Source organism: Macrobrachium nipponense, chromosome 10 (assembly GCF_015104395.2).
Source record: "Macrobrachium nipponense isolate FS-2020 chromosome 10, ASM1510439v2, whole genome shotgun sequence".
In the NCBI taxonomy this organism is placed as follows: domain Eukaryota; kingdom Metazoa; phylum Arthropoda; class Malacostraca; order Decapoda; family Palaemonidae; genus Macrobrachium; species Macrobrachium nipponense.
Window position 1 is genome coordinate 96,554,341 of NC_087204.1, and position 16,078 is coordinate 96,570,418.

At 39.0% G+C, this 16,078-nt stretch overlaps 2 protein-coding genes across 2 annotated transcripts in view; one reads left to right on the forward strand and one right to left on the reverse strand.

Moving 5' to 3' along the window:
* Positions 1–951: 951 nt before the first annotated feature.
* LOC135223788 (general transcription factor IIF subunit 2-like) lies at positions 952–3,718 on the forward strand (the record flags this gene model as incomplete). The annotated part of the gene is given in 4 exon segments (XM_064262577.1): positions 952–1,041; positions 1,628–1,752; positions 1,937–2,080; positions 3,217–3,718. Coding segments are annotated over 4 exon segments (500 nt in total), but the record flags the coding sequence as incomplete, so codon positions are not given.
* Positions 3,712–16,078, reverse strand: part of LOC135223785 (mini-chromosome maintenance complex-binding protein-like) — a 21,983-nt gene continuing 9,616 nt past the window's right edge. The window contains 7 exon segments of the mRNA XM_064262574.1: positions 3,712–3,925; positions 5,153–5,238; positions 7,517–7,673; positions 8,507–8,630; positions 8,633–8,747; positions 9,046–9,219; positions 16,025–16,067. Coding sequence (XP_064118644.1) covers positions 3,820–3,925; positions 5,153–5,238; positions 7,517–7,673; positions 8,507–8,630; positions 8,633–8,747; positions 9,046–9,219; positions 16,025–16,067 — 805 coding nt within the window. The 3' untranslated portion in view covers positions 3,712–3,819.

The following is a 16,078-nucleotide window of genomic DNA, read 5'->3' on the forward strand; positions in this document are numbered from 1 at the left end:
AGCTTTTCCGAATTCTTGTTCTTTCACTAACAATATGTCATAAGGACATATTAGCTGTCACATACGGGAGATGCAACTCTGTGTTGACTTCCCATTATCCGAAGGATGTCAAGATAACCTTCGAGGGATCCTTCTCTCTTGGTTGATACGTGTCTGCGGATACATTGCTGGGATAGGGAGCAGATACTGATCCTTAACTAGTGAGTTAAATTTTATTTAACGTCGTGTTTTTTCTTTGGGTTGTTTGAAAGGAGTTTGTAGATAACTCTTTTCAACTTAAGCACTAACCCTCGTGTTAGGATCAGGTGATCGGGATCGGTGTTGTGCTCCTTAATTATGCCACTAGGCATAGGCATATTGTCATGTAAGAGGCTCTGTCGAGTAAATGGATAAGACCCCATCGACAGACCCCACAAGAACTCTTAGCCATAGGTTCACATCCTCGCTGAGGCTCTTGAGGCGAAGCAGATTCCTAGGCATTAGCCATGGAGTCTTCCGCCTGATCAAGTAGGAACCAAGGTTTTATTTATTTATTACCTACAACGTATGTTGTTTACCTGTCTATTCAGTAAATAGTTGTCTCTTTCCCACCACCAAGGGTGTCAATCAGCTAAGTATATATCTGCTGGGTAAGTTCCATGTACAAAAATGATATTGTTAAGATACAATAAAGTTTTGTACATACTTACCTGGCCAGATATATACGATTGATGGCCCACCCAACCTCCCCTCAGGAGACAGGTGGAAGAGAAAATCTGGTTCTAGAACGGTAATCGTTCCTATTCCTGCCACCCAGCGGCAGGGCGGTAGATCACCTGACCTACCTGCAGCGTCTGCGCGAAATTCGAATTTCTGTCGGGGACGACGGAGTCTATAGCTAAGTATATATCTGCCAGGTAAGTATGTACAAAACTTTATTGTATCTTAACAATATCATTTTTGTGCTTTCAGCAAGTGGGAGTGGTGATGGAGGAGGAGCAGAAGTTGAAAAGCTGTACATGGAAGGACAGGTTATTCAGAAGTTTGAATGTCAACCAGTGGGTGAGTTTACAGTTGTATATTAATTTTAGATATAGTGGGTACAATCATGCATTGTAAAAGAATAAAAGTATTATAAAGTATTATGGATGTTATAGGTATTATGGATGTTATATGAAGAGGACTAACAATAGGATTACCAACAAAGGGATTTTGACTTAGGAAAAATCTATTTCTGGGCGAGGAAGCCGTGTCGCCCAGTGAAATAGGTCTTCTTTAGCACTATTTCTAGTAAAATATTGCTATAATACCAGAGAACTGCTTATCCAGAGATTAGGATTTAAAAAGTCTGAAAATGTTGCCTGAGACTTCTTATTAAACTAATTTATAATAGTAAGTTACATACCATGTTATGAAATCTGTTTGCAATTTGATTTTACAAAAGTTGCTAATTTGCTGATTATACTTGACTCTTCTATTTTCATATTTTATAAGGACTGTACAGGTTCATGGTAAATATAATTTTACTCAGTTTTAAATTTACCAGTTGTGTATTGCATTCTAGAATAGGAGAATTATCTTTTTCAATAATTTACAATCTGGTCATATTGAAGACTTCATCTTAACCAGATTAAAATTTTTTTTACAGTGGATAGGTATTATATGAATCAGAAGAAGGCTGCTGTCATCAAAGCAGCACAGCCAAACAGGAAAGCTGGTTTCATTGATAGGCCTGTGAATTCCTACAGACCAACTGCAAAACATGCGCATACAGTAAGTATGCATTGCTTTTTTACTTATTATTTCTGTTTGGTAGGAAGTAAATTTTTTTATGTAATTATTGAGACTCATTAATATGCATCATTATTTGTTGAAAGTATTATTAGTTACTGTAATACATACTGCCAAAATGTTTGTGCTTTGGCTGATAATTGTCATCTTTTGTTCATTCTAACAGGTTGAACTTGAAGAAAGAAAGAAACAAGAGGGTAAGAAAGCAAGGGATGATAAAGAGAGAGTTATGGAGATGTTGTTTACTGCCTTTGAAAAACATCAGTATTACAATATCAAGGACTTGCAAAAGCTTACTCGTCAACCCATTGTAAGTGTCAAGTTTTGTGGTTTTAGTTTTTTTTATTTCTGTTACTAGCTGTGGGATATCATTATGTTTAATACTGCAAGTTGCAGCTATGAAGTCTCAGAGGTTGGTATGGAGGAATAAAAAAACATATGGCAAGATTTAAAATTACAAGTTTGGGTAATTCAACCACTTTGTAAGGCTAATCTTCAACCATGTTGAAAGTTCAAATAAAACTTCAGGGAAGTTGTTTTATTAGACAAAATATTCAATTTCAGAAATAATAGTTATGTACCTGGGGAATGTACCAATATCTATTTCAGTTCTTGTTTGAATCAAATATCAGTATGAAAGTATTGACCTCAGCCTGGTGTTGAGAGACCCCCTCAGTAAAGTACCAACCATGTATCTCTCCCTTGCTCTCATTCTGTATGAATATTTCGGTCTAGTAATTTGCATGTTGAAATCAGTTTTTATTTGAGGAAAGTTGGTATTAAATTTCTGCTTCTCATCAGGATCAAACCCAGGATTCTAGACAAAGGGGTAAGGGTGCCACCAACTGAAAGTAGAAGAAATCTCTCTTTATATACCCTTGAAATTATCAGTCGTACTTGAACACATGTATGGCTGGTCTAAGATATAGAGATATAGAAAGAACAGCAGTTATTATGGCATACCCATCTTTATTAAAGTTATCAAGATTCTCAGCTTAGTAGCACAACTAAATACATTTAATAATTGTGCAGTTGACTATATATCCTTGTAATTGATACTTTTTAGATTTTATAGTAAAATTTAATGTCAAGTCCTAAAGTTTTGATCAGGACAAACAGGGCCATAGGACCAGTAATTCATGTAGAATTAACCTGGTGGTAAGTTACAATAGGTTAGTTTGATCAGGATTTCCCCACATGGAAATATGGTTTCTTTTGTAAATGGTAGTTTTATAATTAAGTAGTTTAATCAGACACACTTAAATAATTATGTTAACTCTCAGAAGGCTGTTTATCAACAAACATGTTATGGTATAAAAATTGTAATAAAGATTTAGTCACTGAGTATAAAAAAATATTACATTATGCACATAGTTCATGCTTAGTACTTTTTAAATTTTTCACAGGGTATCAGTATAGTAAATGGAAATTTTTTCTTCCTTCCAGACATATTTGAAGGAGATTCTAAAGGAAGTCTGTGACTACAATGTGAAGAATCCTCATAAGAATACATGGGAACTTAAACCAGAATACCGGCACTATAAGAGAGATGAAGCAGAAGCTGCAGATGATCCTGGTAGTGATTAACAAACATGTTTGTTTTTAGTTTTGTTTATATTGATGACCTTATTATGAATCTTAGGGACAGGCCTGTTTAGTATCTACCTTTTATATGTGTTTGTACCAAACTCCAAGTTATATTAGAAGGGTTTAATTGGTTAATGTATAACTATGCACATATAAAGGTATTGTAATTCTGTGATAAACAGGTTGCCGTGGTCTTCTGTATTACATTTATTTCTCATATTTTACTTTTAAGTAATTTTTGTCAGTTTTGTCACACGATCAGTTTCAATATTTGTTACAATTCTGGAAAGAACTGTTATATACCAACTTGTGTTTAGTAATTATATAATGGAATGGAAAAATAAAATCACAAACTTTTGTATTTTGATTTTCATTTAAAGTGTACAAAAGTATGAATTATCAAAAGCGTAAGCTAATGGTTATAGTTATAAAAAAATAAAACATATATACATGGTAGCTTCCTTAATTAGTGGAAGTCAAGCGCATTTTTCTTTCATTTTCTAAAATTTTAACACTTCTCCAAACATCCAGTGTTAGGCCTTTTTCACCACAGCTCACAGTTATCAATCTGTAAAAATGCAAATAATTCAACTTTAGCAAAACAGAACTTAGTATGATTGGACAGGTTACCAGTAAGCCCTTTTACGCAAAGCTAACAGGAGTTCAGGCAGAAAGTACAGAAGACAGTGGAGAAGGCGTATTTCTTGTCCAAGTAAAAAAAGGTGATATAGAAATGTTTATCATGGTTACGATGGTGAATCTGTGGCTCTTGTAAACAATTTCAGTGAGAGACTGATACCAAGGAGATTATTATTCTACAATCAATGTAAACATTCACATGGAACAACTTCTAAATGGTCATTAACTTGGTACGCAAGCTGCCATACACAAGAATGCCTGTATCAGAAAAAGGGAAAACATAAATGAATAATAGCTGAGATAACAATTGCTAACACATATAAGGGGCCACGTCACATTGCACAGTACTAAATCTTTCATACCAATTAATTAAGACTGTAAACATTTACTGACTGTCTTATTGATGGAGATTTTCACAAGTTGCAGAAAGTTTGTAATATTGCAGTTTCATCTACATTTGCCTTAACTTTTTTGACAATGTTGAAGCCTCTGTTGAGTACCTTAATTATTTACATCATCTATGTTTCATATTCCATTACACATAAGGACAACCTCTTAAGGAAACTTGTTAGCTTAAGGCCCTTATTAGTTTTCTCCCAAACACGTTTACAAATTCTAGTAATAACTACATTCATAAATACTACCTAAAACAAGGAAAAGAGCACATGTAGTTAGTGGGTATACATAATGATCTAATAATAAAACCAGCTTAATGAGGTGATGGCTGCCCTTGGTAGTGAGTAAAAGTTACTGGAGATATTATTAAGACTTGTCCCTGTTGCTAAATAACCACTGGTTCCATGCAACACAAAAACACCACACAAACAAACAAACAAACAATAAGACTTGTCCTGGAATATGAAAATGACTTAACCCTTTGGTTTCTCAGAATATGAAAATGACAAACCTTTTAGTTTCTCAGCAAGGGTGAGATAGTAATAAGACGAACTATGAGTATGCCATGCTTTGTGGTAAATATGCTAGTGTTTCAAAATATATGTTATGAAAGAGTGAATTATAAAAAGCACAGTCAATATTAATCAGTAATACATTGCTTGTAAAGTCCTTCAAAGCAAATCCTTCAAACTTTCTTAAGAATTGATAGTTTTAGTTACTCAAACTTTCCTGAGACAACTAAACCCATGAAAACATTTACCTGGCAAGTATAAGAAGGTTGTGAAGATCCTCAGCATTAATGCTATTATCATTTCTGCGACTCTCAACAAAATCATCTTGTACCATCTGAAAATAATTATGAAAAGTTCTACATTTCCAAAAAAGAATAATGCATTTGAATTCATTCACTGTAAAATTACTAATAATTTGCTGACAAATATATTGCAAATTGTTCCTAATAATGTTAACATTCACTTTCATAAGTACTTATAGGTGCTAGATACTAAGAGAATGTGCTCCATTATTTTAACTCAAAATGAGCTAATGACCATTCAGCTGGTTCTCAGACTGAACAAAATGTGGAGATTTGAGGATGCCACAACAGCTAAAGAACTAAAGTCCAGCATACATTTACCTCAACAAAATGGGCTTCCTTCCTCATCTGACAGAACTTTTACAGGCAAGAGGAGTGAAAATCTTGAGAGAATACAATAATGAAGATATGTATAGCAAATATGGGATTGATGATTGAAAGGGGTAAAAAGGTGAGGATATTGGTACTAAATGGATGAAAGATTACACATATGGCAGGCATTATGATAGAAGGTAACTGGGTAACCTTATTCCCGCCCTGTAGCCTATGACAGTCTGACAGCCCTTGCATGGGTTAATGTGGTCATATTTGCCCCAACTTCGTACAAAGCTCTACCGGTAACCACATACCACTTTATCATTTAAACGATGTGAAAATGGACCTAGCATATTCCAGCCTTTATAACTGTTACATATGATTTGAAAATAAATATCAGCCTGTTGTACCAGTTATTTTAAGGATAGCAGTTCTGAAAAGCCATAACATTTTCAAGTTACTAAGGTTACACATTTTTTTGCTTTCTACTGAAGACAACTATTTAAACTGAAGCAGCTTCAATGTTGGGAAGACTAATTTAATTTAATAACTGCAAACCATACACGATGAAGAGATTTAGAGCAGTTAATAAACTCTGCATATTGGGGCCCTTTATGCGTTATATCTTCAAGTGAATATTGAAATAAATTTTATTCTTAAATTTAGTATATCAAAATTTTGTCTGTTGACTAACTGGGAATGAGGTTGAATGACGGCTTTAAATTTAAACATTGTTTCCAAGTGAAAGCCATTTAAGCTCCAGAATCACTTTCATATATCATTATTGCACATACATAATTGGGAACTTAGTTACAATGGAGTTTGAGTGATTCACTACCTTCAAATTCAAATGATTCATTTGAGAACTTCAAAGCTATAGAGTGGTTTCCATGTCCTTCATTTCTGTGCATGAAAGTTATTCAGTAGTACTGAGCATTTGTTTGTCTGCTATGAATGAACATTCTTCTTCAATACCTAATTTTATTTAGCTCAACAGTTACTGTTCTTTTGGGCTGTAACAATATTTCCCTCTTCTTCTTTTTATACTTCAGACTCTATTTTTAGAATGTGCTGGAAAATACATTTAGTATAAGGGCTTCATCAACAATTAATTCCCCCAATTGCTTTTCCTTATAACATCAAGTAACGTCGTGCTGTCTTGCTTTATTTTGTTAAAAGAAACTAGTCAATTAAGTACTAGAAAACCTCAAAAGTATTCCACTTGCTTACTTCTTGAATCTGACAACAACATTTTCCTGTTAATTTTATTATTCTTATAATTTTGAAGGAAATTCAGGTATAAAGTGCACAGGATATATATGGAAACAACAACGTAAAAACGTTTAAGATGATATTTTCATAAAATTCAATGGTTACACTAGAGTAAGTACCAAGTCATTTCCTGATTCTCATAGGGCCAGCCCTGAAGGAGTTTTTCTTTTAAGATTTAGAGGGTTGAAAATAGGAGCAAGACAAGATTAAATTGGACAGCTAGTATGCAAGAGACCAAAGGGAAAGATGTGCCATGAGGCTAAAGAACCTTTATTATTGCCTACAGTGTGAAGCACAAAACATGTTATAGGAATTGTAATTGGAATATGAAATTTAGATACAAGGTCATTCAGTGCTGAAAGGAAAATAGAGGGAATAAAGGTTTAAAAATGTAACAGGATCAACACCTTGCAGTTGCACTATGAAACAAATGTTAGGAGAGGGAGGAAAGTAAATGGAAGAAAGAGAATATGAATGGCGGTGCAGTAAATAGATGAAAGAAGTAGAAGTTGCAGCTTGGGACTAAAAGTCTGCTGCAAAGAACCTGAAGTAATGCCTACAGTGAACTGTGTTAGGTCATCACACTGACGGCACTAACCACCTATACTGTAGGTACCTATTCCTTTCCAACCTGTAGGCTAATAAAAAGTACCATGCAACAGTTAACATCAAGGATATATGAAAATGAGTTAAAAACTAAATTTTCTTAGGTTACAATCTTACCTTTTGCATATCTTCAGAAAGTTCATAATCAATGAGTCTAGCAGCAGTTAAATAAAGTCTTATTCTTCTCAAAATATCTGTAGTTAATTTTGATTCAATGCGACAAAAAGCTGAAGCAACATCAGTGTGAGTGGGACTTAGTCGAATTTGTGCATCACTGAAATTTAAATTATATAGAATTACAAAACTATCCTCTCAAACTTACAGTCAAAACATAACTGTTAGAAGATTAAATATAAATGATAAACTTTGAAATTTTATAGAACTCTAGCCCAAGACTGAGAATCATAATTTTGACACATGATTATCCTTTATCTGACAAATGGTGTTAATGGGCATCCTCTAACAAACAACCCATATACAGCATGCAGAAACATAATCAGTACTACTTCACCTGCAAACTGCATCTGTAATTCCATGAAATTTCCATTTTTATTCCTGTATCCAATTTAAATTGTTTAGTTCATTATGTAAGTTTATGGCTTTTTGTAAAAAGTTTAGTTTGTATTATAAATCATGAATTAAATTCCAAATGACCAATAGAATCATTAACAAACCAAAGTAATTATATGAAAATACAATAAGAATTTGTGTTTTTGTGTACGTATAACGAGACACATGACAACTGTATTGAGTAAATTAGGCAGCTTCACATACCATTCATCAGTTATTATTAATTCTGGAAATACTTGATGCACAATACACATCTCTTGAGAACACATCACTCATGTAAATTGTTGAGCTAACGTAATTAATAATATAGTACAAGAAAGAATGAGGAAGAGTGTATGATATAAGTAACAAACACGCAAACTAGCTTGTTAAAGGTTCTTCATCTCAATCTGTATTTTCATGATAAAATGATTAAATATTTACAATCCAGGTACCTGCACATAATGGATATTTCCAACCATTTACATTAAACATTATGATCATACATGGTGATATTTTAATATGAATAAAAGTTTAAATTGACCATAAATTACAAACCTCATTATCATTGATTTTCCTTCTGACAAGATAAGAACAGGAATATTGGTATGCTGTTCAATTGGGTGGTACTGGAAGTCATAATCTATTTTCTGCCAGTTAATGAACATTGCCCAAGCTGTCAATTCTGAACACCTTTAGAATCTAACTGACCAGCTGTGAGGGCAGTTTCATCAACTATAAAGTGAGTGTGTTTACTCAACTGAAGAATTCCACTTACAAGACGATTAGCTTTGTAGTCCTGAAATTGAGTAGAAAAAAAAAATGATAATACAGTACTTGAAAATTTCTCGCTATAATAAAATTGTACATTTTAGTTTAAAAGTTCTGACATACAGAGGCAAGAAAATGCACAGGGTCAAAATGATGACTGTTCCCATCCTTGCATTTGACAGACCTTTTACTTTAAATTTCATGGTGTTCAAATTACCTGCTGACTTGATGCCCAACTACATACGCCTGAAGTAGTACTAAGTTTTCAAGGAAACCATGCATGAATATAAGATCACTCAAACAAAACCAAAACCATAATAGTTTACCTTTTTAGGAATGAATGTGCTTGTATTCATATTGGATAGTGTCATGGAGAGAAAATGTGACTGGGTTACCAAGGTACTAAGGAACTGGTACAAATGTGTTGTATACTGTTGGTCCTGCAGCACTTTATTTATTCCGGACAAGTTGACACAGTATTTTCCAACAGCAACAACATCCTGTTGTGATGATAATATATTCAATTTATACCTCACATACCAGGTACATGAATATTCACTGAAATATGAAAGCAACAACTGGCTTTTGTTAAAAAAAAAAAAAAAAAAAAAAAAAAAAAACAAAAAAAAAAAAAAAAAAAAAAATAAAAAATAAAATAATTTTCTTGTCACAGCAGAACTAAGAATACAAAACTTGAGGATTTCATAAGAAACAAAATAATTATAAGTACAGCACAAAATATACTAAACAATCATGATGTTTCAACTAAAAATAGTACCCCTTGCAAAGATGAAGTTTTTATGATAAAACAAAGGTTTAATGTATACTTTACCTGGCAGGTATATATATAGCTATATTCTCTGTTCCACCTGGCAGAAATTTTCAAACTCGCGGCAATCGCTAGTAACCTATTAGTAGTTCAGGCAACCACCACCCCGTTACCGTGGCGCTAGCGCTAGGAACCGTTCCCAATTGGGCCAGATTTTCTCTGAACCCTGTCCCCTGAGGGGAGGCGGGTGGGAATTAAATTATATATACCTGCCAGGTAAGTATACATAAACTTTGTTTTATCATAAAAACTTCATTTTAATGTATGACACTTACCTGGCAGGTTAATATATATAGCTGATTGACACATTTGGAGGTGGGTCAAGGACAGCAACATTCTTAGAGTATCAATATTATTAAAATATTATTAAAACTCCAGGTTCCTTACCTGCTAAGGTAGCTGACTTCATAGGTCCTGCCTCTAAGCCTGCTTAAACCTTAGTAGCTCTCAACAAGGAAGTGTCCTGTATGTTGAAGAAGCTAAGACTGGAAACTGACAACTGGACGTGACCAATGTGTTGACAGATCCTTACAGCCCTCTTATGCCACGGCATTTCAAGCTAGTAACAGATCATTTACCTGAACTACACACACACCATCACCAGATAATACCAACACGACTGAGAAAAGTACCGCACCCTTTTCTCAGACGACCAAAAAACACAAACACCATCACCTAATAAAACAACTAGCTTACAAGAAGGTTATGGGGTAGTAACTCCTTTGCCCAATACTGTACCCGAGACACGTATGGACCTAGCGTCTGACAATTATCGAAGGTTGTCTGAACGTCCCTAAGATAATGAGACGCAAATATTGAATTAGTTCTCCAATATGTTGATTCAATAATCTCCTTGAGGGCTAAATTCTTTTTAAACGCTAATGAAGTCGCCACTGCCCTGACTTCATGAGCCTTCACTTTTAAAATACCAAAGCTCTGCTCTTCACACAACATATGAGCCTCTTTAATTAAACTCTCTCATGAAGAAGGCTAGAGCGTTCTTCGTCATGGGTCTAGTGGGGTCTTTAACTGAACACCACAGAGCATCAGACCTCCCTCTGATAACTCTTGTTCTTTCCATATAACATTTCAACGCTCTCACTGGGCAGAGAACTCTTTCTTGCTCGTTACCGACCAATTCAGCTAGACCCAAACAAAAACTTCAAAGGATCTTGGCCAAGGATTAGCTGAATCCTCATTCTTGGCCAAGAAAAACCTTCTTGGAATGAACACACTGCATTGCCGTGTCTCCATCCCACCTTCTTCGATATGGCCTGAAGCTCACTAACTCTTTTAGCAGTTGCTAATGCTACTAAAAAGATAGTCTTCTTAGCAAGATCTCTCAGAGAGGATTCCTCTAACGGTTCGAATTTGCTAGAAGTTAAATACTTCAAGACCACATCCAGGTTCCACGCAGGTGGCCTGCCTTCTGATTGTTTCTTCGTCCCCAAAAACGAGACCTAATCAGATCTCTCAGATCTAAGTTATTCGAGATGTCCTAGATCCCCTGTGTCTAAACACTGAGGTTAGCATACTCTTATAACCTTTAATTGTCGAAACTGACAAGTGTAAATCCTTCCTCAAGTAAAGAAGGAAATCTGCGATTTGGGTCACAGAGGTACTGGATGAAGACACTTTCCTGTTTTTACACCACTTCCGGAAATTGTCCCACTTCGACTGATACACCGTGATTGTGGAGGTCTTCTGGCTCTAGCCACTGCACTGGCCACCTCTCTAGAATATCCCTCGCTCTGACCAGACGTTCGATAGTCTGAACGCAGTCAGACCCAGAGCGAGGGTATTCTTGTGAAACCTGTCGAAGTGGGGTTGTTTGAGTAAATCTACTCTTAGAGGAAGCGTCCTTGGCGTATCTACCGTCCATTCCAGTACCTCTGTGAACCAACTTTGGGCCGGCCAAAACGGGGCTATTAAGGTCATCCTCGTTCCTTTGCTCTCCCTGAACTTCTTCATCACTTTCCCCAGCACCTTGAACGGAGGAAAAGCGTACAGATCTAAGTTTGACCAATCCATCAGGAATGCATCTACCGCCACTGCTTCCTGGTCTGGAATCGGAGAGCAATATGTTGGTAATCTCTTTGTTCTGGCTGTCGCAAACAGATCCACTACCGGACGGCCCCACAACTTCCACAGGCTCTGGCAAACCTCCATGTGCAACGTCCACTCCGTCGAGAGAAGTTGCTCTCTCCTGCTCAACAGGTCCGCACCCACGTTCTTCTCTCCTTGTATAAACCTGGTGAGTATCACGACCTTTTCCTCTCTTCTGCCCAAAGCAGAATTTCTTTTGCCAGATTGTAAAGGTGAAAAGAATGAGTTCCCCCTTGCTTCCGAATATATGCCAGAGCCGTGGTGTTGTCCGAGTTGACCTGCACTGTCTTGTTTCGAATCAACTCTCTGAAGTGCTTCAAAGCCAAGAAAATTGCCAACAGTTCCTTCCTGTTTATGTGCCACTTTGTTTCGTCCTTGTTCAAAAGTCCGACCCACCTCTTGAGGGCCTAATGTCGCTCCCCAACCCGCGTCCGACGCGTCGAAAACAAGACGAGGTCTGGGTTCTTCTGCTGAAGCGACATCCTCTTGCTAACCTGCCTGGCGTTAGCCACCACTTTAATTCCTCCTTTACTTCTGTCGGAATTAGAAACTGGAAGGAATCCGGTTGCGATTTTCTTGGCCATGAATCCTTCAGGAAAAACTGAAGAGGTCTCATGTGCAGTCTTCCTAAAGAAATGAACCTCTCTAGTGAAGAGTAGTGTGCCCAGTAGACTCATCCACTCTCTTGCAGAGCATCGGTCTTTCTTTAGAAAATCCTGCACCTTCTGACTGCATTGGGCTTGCCTTTCGGGGACGGAAAAGCCCGAAAAGTCACTGCCGATATCTGAATCCCCAAATAAACTATCTGTTGTTGGGGCTGCAAACGGGACTTTCCCATATTCACTACCAGACCTAGGTCTTTTGCTAAGTCCAATGTTTGACTTACGTCCTCCAGACATTGAATTCTCGACTGGGATCTTATCAACCAGTCGTCCAGATACAAGACACTCTGATCCCTCTTAAATGTAGCCATCTCGCCACATTGGACATCATCCTCGTGAATACTTGAGGGCTGTGCAAAGGCCGAAGCATAGGGCCTTGAACTGAAAGACCCTGTCCTGAATCACAAACCTTAGATACTTCCTGCTTCCTGGATGAATCGGAATATGAAAGTAAGCGTCTTGTAAGTCCAGAGTCGCCATCCAGTCCCCTGGACGTACCGCTGCCAGTACTGAATCGTTCGTCTCCATAGTGAACTTGGTCTTTTCTACGAAAAGATTCAGTTGACTTACGTCCAGCACTGGCCTCCAACCTCCCGAGGACTTTGCAACCAGGAACAGACGGTTGTAAAATCCCGGAGATTCGTGATCCAGAACAGGTTCTATTGCTCCTTTCTCTAGCATGGAAGCTACTTGCTCCCACAGAGTCGCTTTCTTCTCTAAATCGTTGTAATTTGCCCCGAGGGCTCTCGAGATGTTGCGAGAGGGGGTCTTTTCACGAAAGGAATCTTGTATCCTTCCCGAGCTACGTTGACAGCCCAGGGATCTGCCTTCATTTGTTGCCAGACTTCCCAAAAACCTTGAAGTCTGGCTCCCACTGTCGTCTGGAGGACCGAGTTCTCATTCTTTAGAGGGGTTCTTGGCTCCTCTTTTCGCTGGTACTCTCTTACCCCTAAAGGCGGGTCGAGCGAAGGGTGTTCTTCCTCGAAAGGGCTGTTGCGACGGTCTAGTCTCCTTTGGCGTCTTCTTCACCAACTTGGTTGGTAAGAACTTCTTAACCGAAGAAGAAAGAAGATCTTGAGTGGCTTTCTGCGAAAGGGATAGAGCTATATCCCTAATCACCTCTGAAGGAAACAGCTGTTTCGAAAGGGGAGAGACAGTAACTCCGATTTCTGAGAGTTAGAAACTCCTTTTGAGGCGAACGAACACAAGAGCGATCTCTTCTTAAGCACTCCTGCTGTAATAACGAAGCCAGCTCGTTCGTTCCGTCTCTAATGAGCCTTATCCATGCAGGACATAATGCTCTTAGCTGTTTCTAAGTCCTGCGAATCCTCTTCTCCTATGGAATTCGCTAGCGCTCCCAAAGACCAATCCAAGAAATTAAAGACTTCGAAAGTCCTAAAAATCCCTTTAAATAGATGGTCAAATTCCGAGGACGTCCACCAGACCTTGGCCGACTGTAACGCCTGTCTGCGTGAGCTGTCCACTATACTGAGAAGTCCCCCTGGGAGGAGGCAGGTACTCCCAGGCCTAGACTTTCTCCAGTAGCGTACCATACTCCTGATTTAGAAGCTAACTTAGCTGGAGGAAAAACAAAAGAGTATTTCCCCGCTTCTTTCTTGTCCTTCATCCAGTCATTCACCCGTTGAAGGGCCTTCTTTGCCGAAATTGACATCGTCATTTCAGGAAGGAGGACTTCTTTGGAGTCCTAGTCTTGGAAAACTGTGATAAGGGGGATAACGGAGCTGTCGGTTTAAATTCCCCCTCAAAAACAGCAATAAGACGTGAAGTCAGAACCTTATAATCTGAAGAAGTTCTGTATTCTTTTCTTCAATTACTTCCAACTCTTCTTCTGCTGAAGAAATATCTTGCAAGTCGTCGTCGTATTTACGCTTCGTTGACGGACTAGCGTCCTGCCGCCTGCGTCCTGCGGCTAGCGAAGCATCGGCGTCCTGCCGCCTCTCGATGTCTTGCCGCCTGCGTCCTGCGGCTACCGATGCGTCTGCGTCCTGCCCGGCCTCTCGATGTCCCTGCCGCCTGCGTCCTGCGTCCATCGTAGACACGCCTGCTTCCTGCCGCCTGCGTCCTGCGTCCACCATTGGTCCCCGCGTCCTGACGTTTGCGTCCTGCTTCTTCCGACCATATTTTCCTCCTAGCGCCAGTGCGCCCTGCGTCCTCGGCGAACGCGTCCTTGTCTTCCCTTTTCGAAGACTTAATGGGAAGGAAATCGTCCTTACGCCTCGAAGATGCTTGTTCAGGAGCATCCCAAGACTTCACCAACACTGCCAACTTGGACTGCATTTCCCGTAGAAATGCTTCGTACCATCCTCTTGAATGGTAGACGACGAAGGATGAGGATTACGAGCTGGACTGCGACCCGAAAGGAGAGCGATCTTGTACTCTACCCGACGGAGAAATACGAGGGGAGGATCCATAAGAAGATGGAGGCGATTCTCCCAAGGCAATACAATACCATGCCGAGAACGGACGTATATCGCCAGTGCGATTTGCGTCCTCTCTAGTACGAAAAATCCTTTTCCTCTTGATCGGTACTGCTCCCCCGTCTTCCGAGGATGACAACACTCAGGACTACTCCAAGCCTCACTATCTTGCACCTGTCTCTCGAGAGCAGTTGATGTCCTGAACGTCCTCTTGAGTGGGCGAGACACCACTGCATACCGACGTTCTCGCTCGGAAGTCGAACCTTCCGGAGGACGCACACTTCCCAGTTACGCCTTTTCTGCGGCGAACTGCAACAGCCTGGGAATTTGCAACAGGACTGTTCGAAGGGACGCCTGACCGTGTCAAAACCTCTCTCGCCTCCCTTCGACTGTCGACATGCCTTCTCCCTTGGGTCTGGGAGCTTGACAGAGGTCTAGGTCTAGGAGCACGAGAGAGACGATCAGACACCCCCTCCTACTACACTTTCACTGACATCGAAAGCACTAACTTTGTCTGTAAGTCGCTGTATCTGGTCGCCCATGGACGCAAGGGCAGCGAACACTTTCACAATATTTGTATCGTTCGTCTCCTCCGATACAGCAGCGGGCGCAGCAGATACCTGGGGAGAAGGAACTACCAATTCTACATTAGAAGGAGCTGGAGAGGAAATACAATCACTCCTTTTACTCGAAGAATTTGATTTCTCACTACGAGAAACAGATCTCCTTACACGATCTTTCTCCAGTCTCTCAACGTATTTCATAAAGACCTTCCATTCCTTCTCTGATAAATTCTCACATTCAATGCATCTATTCTCCCAAGTACACACATTCTCCCTACATTTCTTACAAACGGTATGAGGGTCGACCGAAGCTTTCGGCAGTCTTACCTTACACCCCTCTTTTACACACACTCTAAACATACTTCCCGAGTCAGACATCTTAAAGAACAATCCAAAGCGAATGCCAAGCTAACGTTTCCGAGTACAATACCAAAATCCAAGATCAGTCAGCAACGAGAATGAAAATTCTAGCAGGGAACCACCAACAATGTTGCCGGTTCGGCTGGCAGAGAAAAATCTGGCCCAATTGGGAACGGTTCCTAGCGCTAGCGCCACGGTAACGGGGTGGTGGTTGCCTGAACTACTAATAGGTTACTAGCGATTGCCGCGAGTTTTGAAAATTTCTGCCAGGTGGAACAGAGAATATAGCTATATATATACCTGCCAGGTAAGTGTCATACATTAAATAATTTTTTAAAGTTCTTTACCTGCCTAATATAAACAGAAGACATTAAGTGCGCAATCATCAGCTCTGCTGCAAG